This window comes from Mustela putorius, unplaced genomic scaffold, assembly GCF_011764305.1.
Source record: "Mustela putorius furo isolate JIRA1106 unplaced genomic scaffold, ASM1176430v1.1 tig00000095_pilon_pilon_pilon, whole genome shotgun sequence".
In the NCBI taxonomy this organism is placed as follows: Eukaryota; Metazoa; Chordata; class Mammalia; order Carnivora; family Mustelidae; genus Mustela; species Mustela putorius.
Genome location: NW_025421280.1, coordinates 32,622,631 through 32,639,389, shown reverse-complemented (window position 1 = coordinate 32,639,389; position 16,759 = coordinate 32,622,631). Strand labels below are relative to the sequence as shown.

Genomic DNA, 16,759 nt, shown 5'->3' with positions numbered 1-16,759 from the left:
TTTCTAGAGTAGTACAGGTGTTGCATTAACCCTAAACTTGGGGGGCACCTAAGTGGCTCGGTCGGTTAAGCGTCTGACTCTTGATTGCCGCTGAGGTCATAATCTCAGGGTTGTGAGACTGAGCCCTAGGTGGTGCTCAGCCCTGGGCATGGAGCCCGCTTAAGTCTCTCTCTATCCCTGCCCCTCCTGTCCGCCCTTAAACACACACACACACACACACACACACACACACACACACACATATAACTAAATAGATACATATGACTTAAACTTGTTTCTCAGCAAGCTGGCCCAGAGAAGGCAAGAAGGTAAAAGATGAGAAACGTAACACCTGGAAATGGCCTCAAGACCAGCTCTCAGGGAACCTGATGTTGATAACCCAAGATTAGATTAGGAAAAACCCAGGCAGCTCCCACCAGCATCCGTTAGCCGCACCCTTGTTTCAGACAACAGCATTCTTAAGTTATGATCTGAGAATCCTGCTGTTTGAGGTGGCACTGGGAGCCTTATGGCTTTCTCACCAGATATGTGTATGACATGCAGGTAGGTGTGTCCCTGGAGGGTGTTTCCTATGTCAGGCTGGGTTCCAAGACAGGTCTCTGGTGGCCTCTTCCCCCCTTCTTAGACTACTTCCTATGGAGGACCCCACGTTGGAGGACATACGGCGCACACAGAAATCAAAGTTAGGGTTTTAACACTTTCCTAGCATGTAACAACATTTTTACTATTTTCTATTAATTGCTTTTAGTAAATATACACATGTAATTTAAGAGTAGTTATGTATTTTCACAAATATATAACTGTAACACTCTCAAGATAGAGAACGCTCCATCATCTCAAAAGAACAGTCAATAGGTATTAAAAGAAAAATATGTCTAATACACAAATTAGACTTTATATGAATAAAATCTAGAAAAGAGGAGAGTAACACTTCAGAGAACATTCTCAACCATAACAATCTAAATTTGTGGGTACTTGAGGACTTGCAGGAAAATTTTAACCCATGCTGGATCTTTGATGTAGAACTCTGGAGCCAAGTGGAGAAGCCTACTGCTCAGATCCAATGGAAGTCAAGCAGTTGGCGGTGGTTTTGAGATTATTCTTGGTTTCCAGGAAAAAAAATAAAAGGAATAAGGAAAACAGGCTGGAAGCACGTGTCTGTGAAGGTGTATGCTTCTACCCACCTCTATACAGGTGGCTGAAAAATGTGCCTAGTCCTATTTCACTTCTGAATTCCAAGTTTTATGTAAATTAGGCTTTGGTAAATTCTAACACGAAACCATAAATGCAACAGATTCTAGGAATCTAGTAGTTTGCATGACTGACTCTGACATTAACAGCTTCAAGGAGGGTCATTTCCTACTCTAGATTTATTTTTCGATCTCACACAGGCCTCTATTCTTAATGTAACTCTATACTCCAAGTCCCAGCCATAACCAATGACAAAGAGCAAAGGACAAAAGAAGAAAATAATTCACGAGACTATAATGTATGATGAACTTTACATATTCACAACTGTATGGCAACTATTTAGGAAAACAGAATAAGGCTCTTCAGGCCAATGAGATGGGAGCTTTCTGTTAATAAAGAAATGCAGAATATAGAAATAATGACTAAAGCATACTGAGTACTTGCCCCACAGGAGGACACCAGGGAAAGGAAAATACGAAAGTGTTATTTTTCAACATTCCTTTCCTTACATAATTTTAAATATAAAAATTAAACATATTTGCATATTAGAAATACACTTCAATCACCCATGGACCCAACAGATTTCAAAATAAGAGTTTAAAAATGTTACTAAGGATAAATTTACTTATTAAACTTGGGAACTCTTGTTTTATTTTTTTTTTTTTTAAGATTTCTAAGAAGTAATAAGGCAATTCTTTTTTTTTTTAAGATCTTTTAATTAATTTATTTGACAGATCACAAGTAGGCAGAGAGGCAGGCAAAGAGAGAGAGAGGAGGAAGCAGGCTTTCCGCAGAGCAGAGAGCCCGATGTGGGGCTCGATCCCAGGACCCTGGGATCATGACCTGAGCCGAAGGCAGAGGCTTTAACCCACTGAGCCACCCAGGTGCCCCGGAACTCTTGTTTTAAAAGTGCCTACATAATTATCTCACTTCAGAATCTGCTTGTAAAAGTAAGTGGAAGTCCACAGTACAGAGAAATACTTTTAAGAATTCTCCTCAATTCTGCCTGGGTGGCTCAGTTGGTTATGCTGCTGTCTCCAGCTCAGGTCATGATCCCAGAGTGCTGGGATCAAGTCCTACATTGGGCTCCTTGCTCAGCGGGGGCCTGCTTCTCTCTCTGCCTCTGCCTGCCAATCTGCCTGCTTGAGCTCTCTTACTCGCTCTCTCTGACAAATAAATAAATAAAATCTTTTTTTCAAAAAGGAATGAAAATCTGATAAAGACCATAGTGTGTATAACATTTATAATTTCTTTAATGTTGTGAATTTTCATAAGTATTCTCCATGAATTCATGTTCACAAAGTTTACCTATATTACTTCTTTCTTTCCCATATAATTTTCACACTACCTTTAAAATATCTGTAAAAAGTTCTTGTTTTTTAGTCTATAATATGAATCCAGGGAATAATCTAACATGATTTTCAGTGTTGTGGGACAAGTGAAGATTTCCTACATTGTTTACCATCAATGAAATTCTCTCTATTGACTTTTCTGGTAAGTTCTGAAGGAAACAGGATAACAGAAGGCTTTCCTACATTCCATACGTTTCTATAATTTCTCTCCAGTGTGCATGAAAGACTAAGCAACAAATGACAGCTTTCTTACATTCCTTACTTCCATAGACTTTGTCTCACATATGAGTTCTTTCATGATTTTGTAAAGAATGAATAAGACTGAAGGCTTTACAACAAATTTTACATCGATAAGGTTTCTCTCCAATGTGAGTTCTTTCATGTGTTTGTAATGAAGTGGGAGAAATAAATGCTTTCTTACATTTCGCACATTTATAAGGACCATCTCCAGTGTGGATCACCATGTGTGATCGAACACCTGACCGAAAAATGAAGCCTTTCCCACATTCCTTACATTCATAAGGCTTTTCTCCAGTGTGAGTTCTTTCATGTTTTTGAACATAATAGTGACTGCTGAAGGCCTTACCACATAGTTTACATTCATAACGTTTATCATCAGTGTGCGATCTCTCATGTTTGCGTAAGTTACTTGAATATCTGAAGATTTTACCGCATTTTGTACATTCATAGGGTTTTTCTGCACTATGTGTCTTTTCATGTATTCGAAAGGACTGGGCACAACTGAAAGCTTTTCCACACTGCTTACATTCATATGGTTTGACTCCAGTGTGAGTTCTTTCAGGAATTCGAAAGTAATTGGGACAACTAAAAGCTTTCCCACATTCCTTACACTTATAAGGTTTCTCCCCAGTATGAGTTCTTTCATGATTTCGAAGGGAACTGGGATAACGAAAAGTTTTACCACATCCCTTACATTCATGAGGCTTCCCTGAAGTATGAATTCTTCTGTGTTTTCCAAGGGACCTGGGAGAACTGAAAGCTTTACCACATTCCTTACATTCGTAGGGCTTCACTCCACTGTGTGTCATTTCGTGACTACGACAGTTTTTGGGACACCTGAAGGCTTTCCCACACTCCTTACATTTATAAAGTCCGTCTCCACTTTGCTTGATCATGTCTCTTCGAAATTTGGTAAGAGGATGAAAGGCTTTCCCACTTTCCTTACATTCATAGGGCTTCTCCCCATTATGACTTCTCTCGTGTTTACGTAAATTACTTGAATACCTGAAGGTTTTACCACATTTTGTGCATTCCTTGGGCTTTTTTGCACTGTGTATCCTTTCATGGATTCGGAAGGACCTGAGACAACGGAAAGCTTTACCACATTGCTTACAGTCGCTAGGTTTCTCTCCAATATGAGTCCTTTCATGTTTACGTAAGTTACTTGAATAACTGAAGGTTTTGCCACATTTTGTACACTTGTAGGGCTTTTCCCCACTGTGTGCCCTTTCATGAATTTGAAAGTAATTGTGACAAATGAAAGCTTTCCCGCAGTGTTTACATTCATAGGGTCTCTGTCCAGTGTGTGTCCTTTCATGCATTCGGATGGATTGCCGATGCTTGAAGGATTTCCCACATTCCTTACATTTATAAGGCTTCTCTTCACATTCCTGATACTCATATGGTTTGTGTCCAGTGTGAGATCTCAAGTGCTTGTTAAAGGATGAATGACACATGAACACTTGTCCACACAAAGTACATTTACGTAGTTTTATTCTGGTAGGACTTTTCTTCTTCTGATTATGATATGGAATCTGGCTGAAGATTTCTTCATACTGACTACATTCTTTGCTTTTATGGAGTCTTTCTACCATTTGACTGCTGTAAAATATGAGAAGCATATTGTTAATAGGTTATTAATAATCTTATTAATTATGACAGTGACTTTTGTACCATCTTCAAGGAAAATGTTGGTTTTCTGCATATTTTGATTGTTTGAAAATGAACATACTGAGAGCTTTACAACAGGCCTCTATCTTAAGTATTATCAAAACAGTAATATTCATAAATGGTATTTCTACATGCAGTTTTCAGATACACCATTTTTCAGAAACTGTACATCTCAGTTACATGTGAGGAAAAAAACTTTTGGTGAAAATATCTTAAGGATCAATGAATTTAAAGCTGGGGTGATTTATTTGCTTGTTTTTAAAATTTCATGACATCTCTAGATTCTTTAATGAAACTCTGTTTTCTCATGTGAATGCTACTCACCTTAGATCTGTCCCATGATTTTCATTCTGATCTTCACTGTCATGGATATCCCATTTTTCCTCTGAACCACAAACTAGAAAAAAGCAGTATAAATTATAAAAATTTATAGAAAAATTGTTAGGATTCTAGGTCCATGATGAGTTGTGACCACAGCAGGTTTATTAATGAAAATATTCCCATCCCATTTTTCTCCCCTGAAATAGCCCTGATGAGCAAGTTACACTGAATCTCTAATTGATTTAGCAAGTAAGAATGGCATCATCCTACCTATTGAGGCCAGGTTCCTGAAGGTTTCCTGCATCACATCTCTGTAGAGTTTCTTCTGGGAGGGATCTAGGAGAGCCCACTCCTCCATGGTGAACTTCACAGTCACATCCTCAAAGGCCACTGAGTCCTGAATAATCCCATATATGTATATAGGATGGGTGAGACAGACCACTGAAGACTTATACTCAATTAATAAGCAATTTACATATGACTTCCAGAGCCCAAGTGACCTGAGGGGCGAGGGTATTTCTTTCCTTCCTGTTCCAAAGGTGGGACATTGTAAGGATGATAGTGTTTTCTCACTCCTGACACCAAATATGTGGTATTTGTTCCACAGCCACTTCTCCAATTCTATGTCACCAAACAGGTGTCCAACAATTCAATTCTAATCTAAACTACCCAAAATTTAAGTCAAATTCATAGTTTAAGAAGTCAGTCCCACACACTGCCCCTACTTGTATTACCAGCTACAAATGGGAGCCAAGTTTACTATTTCAGTAGCCAATTACAAATTCACAGATTTCTGCTACACTCTGTCTTATCTGTTAATTTACTGAAATGATTTTGAGAAACTTAGCAAAATACTTTATTTACCATTACCCATTTACTGTAAAGCATACAACCCAGGAACAGAGAAAAGCTGCAATGCATAGGAAAGTTAAGGCAGTGGTATGGGTAAGGGGAATAGAAAACAGGGTGTGCACAGCCCCTCCCTCGCCATGGACACACCAACCTCCCAGCACCTGGGTGGACTCACCCTTGCACAGAATTCCGCCTTTAAGAATTCTGATGGAGGTTTCATTACATCGGCACAATTTATTAAATCACTGGCCACTGGTGATTAACCCAATCTCCAGTTCCTGTCCTATACCCAGAAGCTGGGAGCTACAGCTCAACATTCTAAACATTTAATCAAAGCTTGCTATTTTAGGGGGCACCTGGGTGGCTCAGTTGGTTGGGTGTCTGCTTCCGGCTCAGGTCATGATCCCAGAGTCCCAGGATCCCACCCCTCTCAGGCTCCCTGCTCAGCGTGGAGTCTGCTTCTCCCTCTCCATCTGCTCTTTCCTCTGCTCCCTCTTTCTCTCTCCCTCTCAAATAATATTTTTTTTAAAAAAGCTTGCTATTTCAGGAATCCAAAACTCCATGATAAAAGCTACCTAGTAAGTGGACAAGAGGTGCCTCATTAGACAAAACACACTCATTCACGATTAATACTGAAGTAATTTCAAGGGATTCAAGAGGATTTTGCTAAGAACTGAGGATACTTACCATACTTCTTTCTTCTTATAGTAGGGCAAGCCCAGGGACAAGGGCCCACTAAAAAGACTGACAGCAAATCACTGAGGTAAGAGAATACCACCCCACTGGCCCCATGTACCTCTACATCAACTGGGAACTTATTTAATGTAAGTGCATGATTTGGAAAAAAAAAAAAAAATCATGCTTTCTGGTAACCTCAGGGTGATGTCAAGAATGTCCCCTCTCGCTACACTTAAATGACATTATACTGGAATTCTTAGCTAATACACTCAGACAAGGGCAATAACAAAAGGTAAATAACAAAAAATGAAAGGTAAACATTTGGGGAAGTAAGAAATAAAACTGTCTTTGTATCATGACAAGATTGTCAATTGAGGGGCACCTGGGTGGCTCAGTCATTAAGCATCTGCCTTTGGCTCAGGTCATGATCCCAGCGTCCTGGGATAACTGAGCCCCACATCAAGCTCCCTCTTCAGCAGGAATCTTGCTTCTCCCTCTCCCACTCCCCCTGCTTGTGTTCCCTTTCTCGCTGTCTCTCTCTCTCTGTTAAATAAATAAATAAAATCTTTAATAAAAAAGATTGTCAATTGAGAAAATGAAAAAAATTCCAAATAACAAAGAAAACCCCACGAACCAAGAGCAAAAATAAAAGATAAAAAGCTAAGGGAGCCTGGGTGGCTCAGCTGACTGAGCATCCACCCAACTTTTGGGTCACGGGATCAGGCCCATGGGGCTCCACTCCCAGCAGGGAGCCTGCTTTTCTCCCTCTGCCCTTCCCCTCCCCTTGCTTGCTCTCTCTCTCTCTCTCTAAAATAAATAAATCAGGGCGCCTGGGTGGCTCAGTGGGTTAAGCCTCTACCTGTCGCAGAGGCTCTCTGCTCAGCGGGGAGCCTGCTTCCCTCTCTGTCTCTGCCTGCCTCTCTGCCTGCTTGTGATCTCTCTCTCTGTCAAATGAATAAATAAAATCTTTTTTAAAAATAAAAAATAAATCTTTTTTAAAAATAATTTTAAAAGTTAAGGGGCACCTAGGTGGCTCAGTTGGTTAGGTGTCTGCCTTCAGCCTGGGTTGTGATCCCAGCATCCTGAGATCAAGCTCTGCATCAGGGTGCCTGCTCAGCAGGAAGTCTGCTTCTCCCTCTCCCTCTGCATCTCCCCCCAACTTTTGCTCTCTCACATGTGCATTATCTCTCTCAAATAAATAAATAAAATCTTTTTTAAAGAAAGTGAATATTTGGGTGCCTGGCTGACTCAGTTAATAGAGCGTACAACACTTAATCTTAGGTCGTGAGTTCAAGCCGCACACTGGGCATGGGGCCTACTTTATAAAAAGAATAAATATGTAAAAAGTTGGGGTGCCTGAGTGACTCAGTTGGTTAAATGTCTGCCTTTGGCTCAGGTCATGACCCCAAGGTCCTGGGATCAAGCCCTATATCCATCTCATTGCTCAGTGGGGGCCTGCTTCTCCCTCTCCCCTGGCCTGCCACTTGCCCGGCTTGTGCATGCTCTCTCTCTCTCCCTCTCAAATGAATGAATAAAATCTTTAGAAAAATTATATGAAGTTAATATAGAAAGGCAATTGCTTTCCAGAAATCTACACAAATACAGTGAACTCATCTTTAACAAAGAACCAAAGGTAACTCAATGGAAACAGTTTTTCCAAGAAATAATGCCAAAAGAACTAGACATCCACATGCAAAAAAATTTTTTTTTAATCTACAGAATTTATACCTTTCACAAAAGTTAACTCAAATTTGATCATAGATCTTAGTACAAATTGTTAATTTCAACACTCCTAAAAGATAAGACAGTTGAAAATCCTGGTGATGTGGTGTTTGCTGACTAATTTTCTTAAAAAAAAACAACAACAAACGTTTTCATTACAGTGAAAAACTACTCAGTGAAACTCAGTGGTATGGGTAAGGGGAATAGAAAACAGGGTGTGCACAGCTCCTCCCTCGCCATGGACACACCAACCTCCCAGCACCTGGGTGGACTCACCCTTGCACAGAATTCCGCCTTTAAGAATTCTGTTGGAGGTGAAACAGAAGTTAACAGAATGAAAACACAAGCCATAGTCTGGCAGAAAATCTTTCAAAATCACTTATCTGATAAAGGACTGGCATTGAACACAAGCAAAATATTCTTAAAATGCCAACAAACGGAAAACAATCCAAATGAAGAGGGGAAAATATCTAAACACATCCCTCATCAGTGATATATAGACAGTAAATAAGCACATGAAAACAATTTCAAAATCTTATTTCATTAGGAAGTTGCACATAAAAAGAACAATGAGAGGGGCACCTGGGTGTCTCAGTGGGTTAAGCCTCTGCCTTTGGCATGGGTCATGATCCCGGGGTCCTGGGATCGAGTCCTGCATTGGGCTCTCTGCTCAGCGGGGAGCCTGCTTCCCCCTCCCTCTCTCTGCCTGCCTCTCTGCCTACTTGTGATCTTTGTATGTCAAATAATTAATAAAAATCTTTAAAAAAATTTTTTTACTCTCGCTCCCTCTCTCTGACAAATAAATAAAATCTTTAAAAAAAATTTTTTTAATAAAAATTTAAAAAAGAACAATGAGGTATCACCAGTTGCTTGTTACAATGGCTAAACATCATGAGAACATCAAACCAACTTCATTGCTGGTGGAAATGGAAAATGGTGAACCTACATTGGAAGAAAGGCAGTTTTTTAACACTAAGCCTACATTTACCATACTATGCAGCAATTATGTGTTTCAAATGAACACAAATGAATTTAAAACTTATGTTCATAAAAATCCTACATGTGAATGTTTACAGGAGCTTTATGCACACTTGTCATGACTTACATGGAACCAAGACAATTTCAATAGGTGAGCTGATTAAAAAAAAATATCACTGGTATATCCACTGGATGAAATATTTTACAGTGATGAGAGAAATCGGATTATCAAACGAAAAGACTCGAGGACAGTTAAAAATCATATTCTTAAGTGAAAGAAAACTACATAACAAGGCTACACACTATGATTTCAATCATAGGGCATTTCCCAGAAAAGAGAAAATTAAAAGGCATCAAAAGATCTTTGGTTACTTGGGTTTTGGGGTGGGAGGGAGGGGTGAATGACCAGGTAGAGAACAGGAGATTTTCAAGAGAGTGAAAGTATTCCATAGGATACAAAAATGACAGACAGGGGTGCCTGGGTGGCTCAGTGGGTTAAGCCTCTGCCTTTGGCCTGGGTTATGATCTCAGGGTTCTGGGATCGAGCCTCACATCAGGTTCTCTGCTCAGCAGGGAGCCTGCTTCCCCCACCCTGACTTGTTGCTGCTCTGCCTACTTGTGATCTCTCTCTCTCTCTCTGTCAAATAAATAAATAAAATCTTGAAAAAAAATGACAGAGACATGTCATTTCACATTAGCTGAGGTCCTGAGATTATACAACACAGAGTCAACCTTAATGTATGGACTTCATGCACTAAAGTTGGTTCAACAAATGTAACAAATGTATTACAACAATACAAGATATAAAATATAGGACAAACTGTGTCCAAGCAGAGGGATTTTGTGGGAAGTCTCTGTACTTTCCGATTAAATTTTCTGTAAACCTAACTTCTCTTAAAAAAAAGTCTACTAGGAAAAGAAAAAGAGACACATTAATATTCACACCTAATAACTGACCCATGTGAGGCACAGACCATCTTTCATTCAATGTATTTCAACTTATTTCAGTAAGCCATTATGGTGCTTTATGAAGTCTGCACCCTGAGACTTGGAAGAGAGGAGAAACTTCCAGTGAATGCCTGTGAGAATGCCCCAGCAGTGTATTTTGAGAAGTGAAATGAGTGCCTTTGTTACTATCGGTAACATCTGGACTTAGACATCGATTACATGGCTCCTGGCAAGGCCTTGTGTTCTGGCCTTAATATACATATAGACAAGTGTTACTTTTATTTATACTGGGGATAGTGGAGACATAGGATTCCTAGAGTCCTTTCACCCCAGTAGGGCAACTCAGAGAGTCACTCCAGACTAGTGAACAGGTGAAGATGGTGTCAACTGTCAACTGGTGCTAAGATCACTGATTGATGTACAGTAAGTTGTGATGACCCTCTGGTCTGATCTAATTCAGACATAAGAAGCAGCAGTTCTGCCTAAACTCCATTACGCACAAACGTGGTGATGTCATACCTAAAGTCTATGAACTCCCATTGCTTTGCACTCAGATACTCCTATGGAGCTCCCCAGAGAGCCCAGGGGTCTGGGAAAGGGAGGCATCTTCCTCCAACATCATGGCATCTTGCAAAAGACTGCAAAAGAGGGCCATGCTCTCCTGTACCTGGCTATCCCAAAGGTCCACGGCTTGCCCCATGTCTCAAGCTGGTCAAAGAGCAGCCTTTTTCAAGGCCATGGTAAGTCCAGAAGGCATGAAAGGAAGTCACGGAAGCAGTCAAACGAAGAAGGCTGCGGACACTCCCGGGGCAGGCTCAGTGGCAGTTTCAAGAATCTCCAGCCTTTTGAGGTACCAGTACCCACTGTAAGAGCATAAATGAGTTCAAGTAAAATTTGTAAACAAGAAATATGTTTCCTCTGGAACATAGTAGATGTGAGTGCTGCTGGGAGAAGAGCTATTTCCTTGTGATATTAGAGAGGGGAGGTGTCACATTATCAAACAAGGTCCAGTAAAATAACAAGGTTGACCAGGCCTCACATTCACGCATGACAATGCCCCATCCACATTTTGCTAGCTCCTTTTCTCAATGTTTGCCTCCCTAGTATGTCCTCAGGGGAGGAGATCATTAATGGGGCACCTGTGTTCTTGGAGAAACCCAGATGCAGTTCAGATGACTGTTTGGGAGGGCAAAACTGTTGATGATCCATGAGGATAACCCAGAAAAGGTGTACTGTGTCCCTTCAAGATAAAGGCCACTGCCGCTGTGAGGCTGTTGAGATAAGCACCAACCAGAACAGATCCCACCCAATCTGGGACAGCAGGGTATTAACCCTATTGTTGATTGGTTGAATCAATAATTTCCCTAAAGTTGGGGACTGAGTATAGAGGTCCATTGGGCGTGACCACAGTTACAGTTACACAGTTGTGGCAATCGACTGTGAGGTGTCATTCAGTTGTTCCAGGTAAGAATAAGTCAAATTCAGCTTTTCACCAAAGGAGAAGCACTGGGAATAATCAACCCTTCACTGAACAGGTTTTGTAGATGGTTTCGATCCTTCAAGGGCCATATGAACTATTGTTAGAGGGTACAGTGCAAGAGGTCTCATTTTTGTGAAGACAACTTGTAAGTGACAAGGACAAACATCAGTAAGAATAATATACACTTGCAACCGCTTCTTGGATATAGGAGGCTCGAGAAATGATCAAAACTCTGTATTTGGGAGTGGCTGGGCTTAATAGTGCTGGAAGGAACTCAGATCCGTTCATGGTGATTTTATTAAGTTACACTCCCTATCTTACAAATTTATTTTATTTTATTTTATTTTCTAAAGATTTTATCTTATTTATTTGACAGAGAGAGAGATCACAAGTAGGCAGAGGGACAGGCAGAGAGAGAGGAGGAAGCAGGGAGCCTGATGCAGGGTTCAATCCTAGGATCCTGGGATCATGACCGAGCCGAAGCCAGAGGCTTAACCCAATGAGCCACCCAGGTGCCCCAAATTATTGTAAATATATATATAAACTTGGGGCGCCTGGGTGGCTCAGTCACTTGAGCATCTGACTCTTGGTTTTGGCTCAGATCATGATCTCATGGTCCTTAGCTCTAGCCCCACATCAAGTTCTGTGCTCAGTGTGAAGCTGGTTTGTCCCTCTCCCTCCACTCCTTCCCTCTCCCTCTCTCTCTCTCTGGAATAAATAAAATCGTTAAATATATATACATATATATGTGTATATATATATATATATATATATGAACTCATGTATGTATATATATATGAATTTATGTATATTATAGTATATAACAGTCTTGGTTTCATTTTAACTTTGTAACAGGAAATCATTTTAAGATATAATTCCTTTAAACACTAGAGGTTACAAAAAAAAAAACACTAGAGGTTACAAAAATGTAAACCATTTGTATGGTTTCTGAAAATTTTCAAATGTCTAATTAGCAGGACATGGGGCACCCTAGTTTGTCCATTCCCTAGATCACACGCAGGGTATTTTCCAGAAATAAGTACCATATTACTTACATTAGGGTTTGAGTTGAGCACCTTACATGCACTGGGTTTTCAAATATTTACCTAAACTTTGGGCAGTTTTTCTTACATCAATTAAAACAGGAATTCAATTGCTTTAGCCTGTTGAATGTCAGTATTCTCTAGGGGCATGGACATGCTCTAACTGATCCAAAAATGAAAAATGACCTTAAGAAAAGTTGACTGAGTGCCTCTCATGTCTTGAAGTTCTCCTGTCTAAAGAGAACACAAATTCTATCTAGTTCCACAATTTTCTTGCTTTCCCACTGTATCTCTCAATCAACTCACAATTCCAGAGCCCAAGTGCTTAAAGAAACTAGAGCCAAAGGGCTGTACTATTTAATCACTAAAGGAACCCAAAGTAAAGACATATAAGGATCCACACATATGAGCAGGCCTGCTTCCCACGGGACAGAAGGAAAGCCACATTCAGAAAGTTCCACATTCTAGGGGCACCTGGCTGACTCAGTGGGTAGAGTATGTGACTCCTGATCTTGGGATGGTGAGCTCAAGCCCCACCTTGGGCGTAGAGCTTACTTTTTAAAAAAAAAAAATCCCAATTCTAGACTCTCCTGGTGGAGACAGAAGCCCTGGAATGGGTCAGTATATGGAAGCAATGATAATAGACACGTGAGCAGCCACAGGAATGAACTCTGGGACTTCACACACATGCAGGGGAGGCGATCCGGGAAGAAAAACTGGGCATTATGTACTTCCCCTTGAAAGCTCAAGGGGGTCAGAGCTTAGAGACACCATCTTGAGGACTTGCTGCCACTGACATTGCTTTGCACCACCAGTGAGATCTTAAATGACATAAACTCAATGTCTGAACAATGCAGCAAATCACTCAAATCAGTGTTTATGTGGAAAGGAAGAGGGAAAAAAAAATGTAGGGCACTTTACTGGCTCAATAAGAAACCTCACAAGTATGGACTGCAGTCACAAAAATAAATAAATAATAAGAAGTTAATTATTAACAGAGCTTGTTTTATAAACTACTAGTCATAGTTGAACATTATAGGTCTGCAAGTCTAAGCCTTGGAAATCCATTTGAACTCATTCCAAATTAAAGAACAGACCTCAGAGTATCAGGAACACACTCAAGGGAGGAAAAAAGTAAAAAAGAATAATATCTGCAGGGTAACACTAGAATTTTTTTTTTCCTGAACTCACCCCTTTCTTGAGTCTGAAAATATTTTAGTTTTTCACAATGTATGGATTAAATAAATTTTTATTCACTGAAAAATCTGAGACTAAAGTTCATTGAATAAATCGCTTAAAGGTGATAAACTGAGGAACATCTGGGTGGCTCAGACAGTTAAACATCTGCCTTTGGCTCGGGATGATCCCGGGGTCCTGGGATCCAGCCCCACATCGGGCTCCCAGCTCCGCGGGGGAGCCTGCCTCTCCGTCTGCCTACTGCTCCGCCTGCTTCTGTTCTCTCTCTCTCTCTGTCAAATTAAAAAAAAAAAAAAAAAAAAAGTGACAAACCGAGGGAAGGATCGTGCTTACAGGACAGGTCACCCAGGAAAGTTTCAAAGAGGAACCTCCAGCAGAAGGACTTCCCATAGGATGGCTGTACCTAGGAACGACCCTGGAAGGAGGGGCACAAGGATCTCATACAACGTTGTTCCAGGTCATTATTCCCTATTTTTCTCTTCCGTAAAATATCCAGGAACAAAAACTAAACCCGTTTAAAAGCGCCATCCACTGAGAGCAGGAAAAAATGATAAATAATTGAAATACTGGGTCTGTTTGAAATGCACCATGAAGGACGAATAGCTAGTTCCTAGTGACGCTGTGAACTGGAAATGGTAAGTGGGCCAGGAGGAATCTGGAAATTTACGCAACGACTGCCAGTCCTAGGGAGAGCTGGGCGTTGGGTGGAGGGGGGCGCAGGTGCCCCGACAGGATCGTGGATTTCCCACAATTTGGGGAAACTCAGAAGAAAAGAGGTCCCTTCTGAAAAGAAAGGAAGGGCTGAGGACCCCACAGGCCATGGCACCTCCCGAGCACGAACTCCAGGGAGCCAGTCACGATGGTCCCCAGTCACCGGGGGTCACCGCACAACGTGGAGAGACGCGGAGCTGCGGGCGCAGAGCCGTCCCCAGGGCGGAAGTTGCCGGGCGCAGGGACGGGACAGGACGCCGGGGTCTCGGCTGCGGGCCCAGGCCCCAGGCCGCGCGCGGGAGGGGACTGAGGTCCGAGCGGCGCCACGGACCGACTCGAGTCGCAGACCTCAGAGTTCTCCGCAGGGAGGCCAGCTCGCGCCCCGCGCCGTCTCCGGGCTGTTCCACCCGGTACTCCGCCCCCCTGTCTGGAAGCCCCGGCCGGCACACTCACCATCTCTAGCTTTCCGGGGTCTCCCGGCGTTCTGCCTACGATTTCGGGGAAGGGACAGGTCTAAGAAAGACAGAAACCCGGGAAGGGCGACCTGGAAGCTCTAAGGACAGGGACCCCCCGATCCCAACAATGGCGGGGGCCAGAACCTCCCGCGGAGTGACTGCGGAGCATCGCCCCGCCCACCTGCCCTGACGTCTCCCCTGATTGGACAGGTGGCGAGGCCCACACCCCCCCGCTCCCTCGGGAGTGACAGCTGGCCAGAGGGGAGATGTCTCCGGGACCGCGGCGGAAACTCGTTCTCTCCCGGGATTTTTACTTAGGAGGGTAATGCGGACCGTCCACTCGTGGAACTTGACGCTTCTTTACAAATACAGACCCTTAGGAGTCACCTGGCTCCATTTTGATGTTTGATGATTTGAAAGCGTTGGGTCTTCCACCCAACACTTTCCCATCCTTACTTCACAGTTTTAAAAATCCTATTGCCGCACCCCCCCCAATCCTATTGCCTTCCAAGCACCACGCTGTGGTGGGAAGTTGGAACCCCAGGCCCAGGTGGGTGCAGGAACTTTTCTAAAACCAATCACAAGTTGTAAACTGTATTGACTAAATTCTCTGGTATATGTTTTATACTGAAAAGACATTTATTTTAGATCACTGTTTGAATGTATCCTGAGAGAACTGTGCTAGATAAAAGTTATAAAACCTATACGGTAATTCGATTACTGTTTGGACTCAAATAACAAGAAACAAGAAAAGGTTACGTAAATATGGGATGTTGTTTGAAAGCATTAATTAATGCTTAAGAGATTGGATTGCAAAACTCTTAAAGCATTTTCCACTTATTTGAGGAACTTTGGGGGGAGCATTTCTTTTTTTTTTATCATTTTACTTTATGTTATTTTCCATCATGATAAATATACTCTTTTATCCCCATCCCCTGTTTCCCCCATGCCCTCACCCATCTCCCCTCTGGTAACCATCAATTTGTTCTTAATACTAAAGAGTCTGTTTCTTGGTTTGTCTTTCTCTCTCTTTTTCCTTTGCTTGTTTGTTTTATTTCTTAAATTCCGCATATAAATGAAATCATATGGTATTTGTCTTTCTCTGACTGACTTATTTCACTTAGCACTATACTCTCTAGTTCCATCTATGTTGTTGTAAATGGCAAGAGCTCGTTCTTTTTTATGGCTGAGTAATATTCCGTTACATAGATAGATAGATAGATAGATAGATACCACTTCTTTATCAATTTGTTTATTGATGGACACTGCTTCCAGAGTTTCACTATTATAAATAATGCTGCATAAACATAGAGGTGCAGGGGCGCCTGGGTGGCTCAGTGGGTTAAGCCTCTGCCTTCGGCTCAGGTCATGATCTCAGGGTCCTGGGATCGAGCCCTGCATTGGGCTCTCTGCTCGGCAGGGAGGCTGCTTCCTCCTCTTTCTCTGCCTGTCTCTTTGCCTAGTTGTGATCTCTGTCTGTCAAATAAATAAAATATTAAAAAAAAAAACATAGAGGTGCATGTACTCCTTTGAATTAGTGTTTTTGTATTTGGGGGTAAATACCCAGTAGTGTGACTCCTGGATTGTATGGTAGTTCTCTTTAATTTTTGAGGAACATCCATATTGTTTTCCAGAATACATGCAAGTCAGGGAGGGAGGGCAGAAGAAGAGGGAAAGAGAGAATCCTAAGCAGACTCCAGGCCAAGTGTGAAGCCTGACATGGGGCTCAATCTCATGACCTTGAGATCATGACCTGAGCTGTAATCAAGAGGCAGATGCTCAACTAATTGAGACACCCAGGTGTCCCTCTATATTTTGATACAATATAACTTTTCAGTTATATTATTTGCAAAATTTTCTTTCATTCTATGGGTTGTGTGTTCATTCTCTTAAACTTTTTACTTCTCATGGTGGTAATAT

The 16,759-nt window shown here is 41.7% G+C and overlaps 1 protein-coding gene across 3 annotated transcripts in view; it reads right to left on the bottom strand.

Annotated features, from left to right (window-relative positions):
* Positions 1 to 15,009, bottom strand: part of LOC101687107 (zinc finger protein 709) — an 88,092-nt gene extending 73,083 nt beyond the window's left edge. The window contains exons 1-5 of one of the 3 annotated variants that reach the window (XM_045083622.1): positions 14,838 to 15,009; positions 10,621 to 10,816; positions 5,046 to 5,172; positions 4,779 to 4,851; positions 2,326 to 4,385 (exon numbers count right to left, since the gene is read on the bottom strand). In XM_045083622.1, coding sequence (XP_044939557.1) covers positions 2,822 to 4,385; positions 4,779 to 4,851; positions 5,046 to 5,172; positions 10,621 to 10,653 — 1,797 coding nt within the window. In that variant the 5' untranslated portion in view covers positions 10,654 to 10,816; positions 14,838 to 15,009 and the 3' untranslated portion in view covers positions 2,326 to 2,821. Of the gene's footprint in view, positions 1 to 2,325; positions 4,386 to 4,778; positions 4,852 to 5,045; positions 5,173 to 10,620; positions 10,817 to 14,837 lie in introns of those variants that run through there. The other 2 variants (XM_013054126.2, XM_013054124.2) reach the window with 2 other exon arrangements.
* Between the last annotated feature and the right edge of the window lie 1,750 nt (positions 15,010 to 16,759).